Source organism: Myotis nattereri (genome assembly GCF_964212035.1).
Source record: "Myotis nattereri genome assembly, chromosome: 7".
Taxonomy (NCBI): domain Eukaryota; kingdom Metazoa; phylum Chordata; class Mammalia; order Chiroptera; family Vespertilionidae; genus Myotis; species Myotis nattereri.
The window spans coordinates 1,434,369-1,440,868 of NC_138082.1; the positions used below are offsets into that span (position 1 = coordinate 1,434,369).

Consider the following 6,500-nt stretch of genomic DNA (forward strand, 5'->3'; position numbering starts at 1 on the left):
CTTTCATGTGGGTCGCCTAAGATCATCGGAAAACACATATATAATTACATATTGTTTTTGTGATTAATAACTATGCTTTAATTATGTTCATTTTGTAACAATGAAAATACATCCTGCATATCAGATATTTACATTACGATTCATAACAGTAGCAATATGACAGTTATTAAGTAGCAATGAAAATAATTTTATGGTTGGGTCACAACATGAGGAACTGTATTAAAGGGTCGTGGCATTAGGAAGGTTGAGAACCACTGCCCTATATTAAGTAGACGCAAGGATACTGTTATTGTCGAGGCCGTGTACCAGGTGAAACCAGCATTTTCCGTCTTGGAGGACAGGGCCAGTGTTCGCCGCTCTCTCTGTGCACCTGAAACCAATGCTGTTGGGTGATTTTGTCTTGTTCTTTACGTGGATGTCGTAGGAGGTGTTCCTTCCCCACTGGGCTTCTGTTCTCTGACAAGACTGAGGCAGAGACGCACCTCAAGACGTAACGTAGGATCTGCACAAATCCCTTCTAACGTCCTCCTGGTCTTGACATGTTCTCTTTGGTGGTCTGTCTGTAATTCATTTATTTGTAACTTACCGCTTTATTGTGCATTTTTAAAATTTCTTCAAACTCTTCTCTGCACAAGCAAAGGAGAGATGACTTATAATGATAAAGACAGCGGGCGGCTGTCAGGGCTGTCTTACACGCTCCTTTCCTTCCCGAGTGTTTCCCTGTGGCCAGTCCATCCTTAGGAACCCCCGAGGGTGGGTTTATTGTGGTCCCTGCTTATTACACGGAGGCCGAGAGAGGTCATGGCTCGCTGCAGGTCACCCAGCTGGTCGGGTGCCTGGACGGAAGTCATAGCAGGACTCAGTGTCCATCACTGGGACAACTGTCCCTTTCTCGCCATACACACACCTGCAGATGGACCAGGCACCACCAAAGCTTGATTCCGTGACAGACACCGATGACCTGGACTCATGGATGGTGTGAACAGCAGGAGCGGGGGGGAGGGCCCTGCTGGCCGGTCAGAGGAGGCTTCTGCTGAGGGACAGAGGCCTGTTGTCACCGCAGGACGGCCATGTCCGCTTGAGCCCGATCTCTCCGTGGCATTCTAGAAATCCACCGCCACCACAAAGCTCCCCTCCATGCCCTCGTGTGTGCTCTCTGGAGAGCTGGCAGCTCGGGCCTGCACGCAGCGTGTCACACACCGTCCCCTGCAGAGCGGCGTCCTCAGCGCGATGCAGGCTCGACGGGCGTTATTCCTACAGATCGTCTTCCTGCTGCCCTTCTCCCGGCCATGGCGGACAGGCTTCCCGGAGGCCGGGCGCCGGCTAGCTTTCTCCAACGTGCCTTTCGGTCACGCTGTGCGGTAGCGAGTGCAGATCCAGTTCCCTTCACACAAGGACGACCTACCTGCAGGCGCTCGTGCGTGTTGGTGTTGCAGCGGGTGTAGTCGGTCCACGTTCGGTTGCTGTCGGGGTGTCTGAACCAGTGTCCGTCCTGGTCACAGATCTTCGTAACCTTTTCTTTAAGATGAAAAAGGGAAAAGGAGAACAATCTCGTGAGCCTAAGGTTTACTGACGGGGTGTCCAGGGGAGGGCGTGCCAGTGGCACCGGTACCTGAGGGGTCGAAGTCCTGGAAGTAGTCCGGGCAGTGCTGCACTGACTCGGTGCCCGCCAGCACGTAGTTCCAGCACAGCCAGCCGTCCCAGGTCCGGTTGCAGTACAGGCCTGGGGAGGAAGGCGGGAGTGACCAACTCCAGCAGGTGTCCGTGAGGACAGACTCTTAAAATATACATATACTTATTGATCTCAGAGAGGAAGGGAGAGGGAGAGAGAGAGAAACATCCATCAGCTGCCTCCTGCACCCCCCCCACTGGGGATGTGCCCGCAACCAAGGTACATGCCCTTGACCGGAATCGAACCTGGGGCCCTTCAGTCTGCAGGCCGACGCTCTAGCTACTGAGCCAAACTGGTCAGGGCTGTCTGACTTACTTTAAAGATATTTTTTAACTGGATAAATATCTTCTAATAAGAATGTTCAAGCAGAGGTACCCAAGTACTTCTCCAAAGATAAACAAATTACGTTGTTTACTTATATATTAAAATTTTAAAAGTTGACCAATGTGAAAAAAAACACACTTTTTTTTCTCTTTCTCACAAGCGAGTACATCTTGACAGTTACAAATGTTAATAACAACCTACTTTTAACACTTTATTTATATAAATATATAAATATAAATAATATATAAATATATCAAATATTTCAAAACATTTTAAGATCTTTGTTTCCACTGATAGTTTAAAAATCTAGGAATAGCTAAAGTCTTTTGCTTTGTTGTATTGTGAGTTTGCATTTTATATTTGAAGAAAACCATGTTGTTAAGGCTGCCAGATAAAATACAGGTGTTATTTTCTATTATTATTATTATTATTATTATTATTATTATTATTATTTTGCTAAGTCTGGCCACTCCACTGGTGTTACTCATCTTTACTTCTTCAGAATTGGGGCCAATAAGGCATTTAGGAGACTCTCAGTAAATGCCTCAGACATATCTGAAGACTAACAATGGGAGCAGAAGCACTTATACTTCATTAACTTTGCGACCAAATGTACTATTCAAAGCATAAGTTATAGAAAAAAAATCGTTAGTCATTTTATTATGCAAACTCCTATTCAGCAGCTCGTTAAAAACAATTACATAAACTGAAGATCAACTTATTTAATTCAAAACACATACTTAATTGGATATTTTAAATATTTTTATACCATAATAATTGCTACTAACAATATCCCTGTTGCACATATTCTGATTAGAATTTTGTAGGAGAGAGAAATTATGTCATAAAGTGTTCTTCATAAAGTAATTAGAACTGTTCAGATACCAGAAAAATTAGCAACTAAGCCATTTTTAATAAGGGACCTACGACACCCGTATGAAGGAATGGGGTGGTTTTCTCTTAGAAATATATCAGTGCATTGAAAATTAAATAGTCATGCTTACCTTCAGTGTGTTGAATGGGGTCTTGTATAATTTTCTGGTAACATTCATATTGAGCCGTCATAATTTTATTTCTGGTAACACTCAGCTTCCTAGATTCATTATGGCTCTGTTCTGATTCTGCTACGACAGGAATCTAAGGAATTAAAAAGAAAATTTCAGAATCGTGCAAGTGTCAACCATAGGCAGTGGGTTCCGGCAGGAAACAGTCAGGGCGGAGCTTGGTCACTGACTGTGGGGGGAGTCCCTGCTAGGTCACACCTGCCCGTTTCCACAGTGAATGTCTCCTGTGTCGTGTCCTATTTCAAGTGATGAGCAAGGCGGGTCCAGGGCAGACTAGTCTGTGCCTGGCCGTCGAGTCCTGCGGGGTTGATCCAGGACGCGCTGTGGGTGCAGACAGGGCCGCGGGCACCCCCTGCCCCTTCCCACCTGCTCCCTGAGCGCAGGCCAGAGGGTCCGCCCCAGCCCAGCCTCCGCTGTCTTCTGTAAACGAAGGTCACGGCATCTGTGGCCCCGATAATACTCGGAATTGTTGTCGTTTCTATAATTCTGCTTCGATCATCAAAATCGTGACAAGCTCGTTTGTGACGTTGGTAAATAGAGTTTTTATTCCGTGCACATCAATGAAGCTTTTAGAGAAGGTCTGTGTTTCTGTTCTTCCAGTTTAGTAGGACCATGTCAAGCCTCACTTCCATTTTAATGTTTGCATGACTTTTTCTCTGTTTTGTAATGTAAAATCCGTATAAACCTCTCTTCAACCTTATTTCTTTTTTTAAATACAGATTTTTAAATTTCTGTATTCTTGATGGTATTACAGATGTTTCCAGTTCCCTCCCTTTATCCCCCTCTGCCGAGCCCCTACCTGCCCCCCCCCCAGGTCTTCACCCTCCTATTGCCCGTGTCCATGGGCCGTGCATATACATGTATAAGTTCTGTGGTTTCTCTCTGCTCGTCCGCCCACCCCCACATCGAGGCATGTCCGTCTGCTCCACGCCCCCCTGCTTCAGGTCTTATTTTGTTGGTCAATTTGTTTGTTCATTAGATCCCACACGTGAGTGAGATTATGTGATGCTTGTCTTTCTCCGATTGGCAGCCTCATGCTCCATTTTGCGTTATTTGTGTCGACTATTTCCATAAGCACTTGTTCTCTTCTTTTGTCCCCTGGTTCTTGGTGTTTCTGTTTTCTCGCAGGAGGTTGAGTTCAGGGAGGTCGGAACAGTCACCCTCCCTGGGTGTGGCGCCCCCGCCTCCCCATCGATGGCCACCATTGAACAGGACCGCTCCCAGCCTCCGACTTGTCTCAGTTTCCTAGTAAACACGCAGGCAGCAGGCTCGCTGCACGAGCAGAAATGGAAACGCATTACAACATCAAGAAAATGCATAATTGTTCTCCTGCTCTCAGGAAGTTTATAGAGTTGCATAGAACCAGCATCATTTTTATCCTTACTTAAAATAAAAGCTCAATCCTAGCTGGTTTGGCTCAGTGGATAGAGTGTTGGCCTGCGGACTGAAGGGTCCTGGGTTCGATTCCAGTCAAGGGCACATGCCTGGGTTTCTGGTGTGATCCCCAGTAGGGGGTGTGCAGGAAGCAGCTGATCAGTGATTCTCTCTCATCATTGATGTTTCCATCTCTCCTCCCTCTCCCTTCCTCTCTGAAATTAATAGCAATATATTAAGAAGTAAATAAAAGCTCAGGTTTGCACACACTGTCTGAGAAATGGTCACAGTTTCTTAAATCGCGATGATCCGGTTGGTAATCCGTGCGGGACGTCTCTGCCAGCCCAGCGCTGGCGTGGGCAGCTCTCGGCCACGCTCGGTGGCGGTGGGACTGAAGCCGGGCCCGGGGCCTGAGTCCTGGTCCGTTTCCCGCAATGGCGTGTGAGCAGGGCAGGGTGCCCCCCGCTCCTGGCCCGGGAGTGTTTTCCAACGCTCATGCGGACAGGAATGCGGCCTTGCTTTCCTTCAGGTTCAGTTTTCTGTGTTTTTGTTGAGTTTCTTTGTTTGCGTCTTCGTGGGGTTTGCTTGGAAAGCCACAGGCGAAGTATTTGCTGGCACAGGACCGGAGGAGATCATGTCCCCCAGCTTCTCATCGGAGCGTGAGCTGGGAGCCCCGCCACGGTTTTAGCGGGAGACACGCCGGGCGGGCTGGCGTGGGGACTGCACCTTCCCACGGGCATGGCTTTCTGCCTCGGGGGCTCCATTGGAATCTTTGCAAGAAAAATTCCAATTAATACGGTCAGCTTTTAATGTGAGACAGAGAGAAACATAAGCAAAATATTGCTGTAAAGAAACATAAAATCTGCCCTGGCTGGTCTGGCTCAGTGGATAGAGCGTTGGCCTGCGGACTGAAGGGTCCCAAGTTTGATTCTCGGACAGGGCACAGGCCCGGGTTGCGGGCTCGATCCCCAGTGTGGGGCGTGCAGGAGGCAGCTGATCCATGATTCTCTCGCATCATTGATGTTTCTATCTCTCCCTCCCTCTCCCTTCTTCTCTGAGGTCAATAAAAATATATTTTAAAAACAGAAACATAACATTAAATGTGTGGGGCCCATGACCGTCCAGGGTAGCAGTTGCTTTTTCGTCCCCTGGTCCTCCCTCCCCTCCCAGCCCCGCATCCCCTGCAGAGACGGCAGAGCCACTGCACACACTGGCGTACACACCTGCCCCGCGCTGGCAGCCGGGCCTGCCCGGACACGGCACAATGCTTATCTGAGAGAGGGTGAGGACGTGAACTCAAAACCCAGCGCACGATTCCAAATTGCGTTTTAATCGACGTAAGCCAGTCAGCTGGCAGGATGGGAGGAAGGCCAGCAGGTTAGCGTCTGCTGTCTCAGACCCATGGCCCGGCTGAAGCAGCTGACCTACTGCGCGCGGCGGGCTGTGAGCCATCCTGTGCTTGCTTTCAAACTGAGCGGCACTTTCCTCTGGGGTCTCGCAGCGTGTGTCCATGTACTTGTCTCACTCTGACGTGTCCCCACCCAACTGCGCCACCGTCCCCCCGTCCTGCTCCGGGACAAAGGCCTTAAAGTGCACACGGAGCGGGAGCACGTCGTTGCTGTGCTGACCGGTGTAAACACGTCCTCGGTTTGTGCAGGGAATCATGGCATGTCCTTTCGCGGCGATGCATCTTTGTCAGCGATAGATGCATGGGCAGGTAGAAAAGCAATAATCATAGCGAGGCAGATGTATCAGAAAAAGTATGCTCACCATAAGGAAAGGCAGGAGGTACAGGAAACACAGCACACGCCTGTTCTCCATCATCAAGGCCCCAATAAAATATGTGTGTGATATAATCAAACTGCAATAGAGAATGAAAAAAATATAATTCATCAGCATTTATGCAATACATATACCTGGTTCTCAGCAGAAAATTTCTTTCAAATGACAATAACTTTGCTTTAAGGACTTGAGGAATAGTCTTATGTATTACAAAGTTAAGAGCATTATGGCTTAAAATGCTAATGAGCTTAATTAAATACATTTCAATTTAATTTAATTAGTAT

At 47.9% G+C, this 6,500-nt stretch overlaps 1 protein-coding gene across 1 annotated transcript in view; it reads right to left on the reverse strand.

Moving 5' to 3' along the window:
- The window catches only part of CALCRL (calcitonin receptor like receptor), a 32,496-nt gene extending 26,209 nt beyond the window's left edge, over positions 1 to 6,287 (reverse strand). The window contains exons 1-4 of the mRNA XM_081095176.1: positions 6,205 to 6,287; positions 3,001 to 3,133; positions 1,613 to 1,723; positions 1,406 to 1,518 (exon numbers count right to left, since the gene is read on the reverse strand). Coding sequence (XP_080951302.1) covers positions 1,406 to 1,518; positions 1,613 to 1,723; positions 3,001 to 3,133; positions 6,205 to 6,258 — 411 coding nt within the window. The 5' untranslated portion in view covers positions 6,259 to 6,287. The remainder of the gene's footprint in view (positions 1 to 1,405; positions 1,519 to 1,612; positions 1,724 to 3,000; positions 3,134 to 6,204) is intronic.
- Between the last annotated feature and the right edge of the window lie 213 nt (positions 6,288 to 6,500).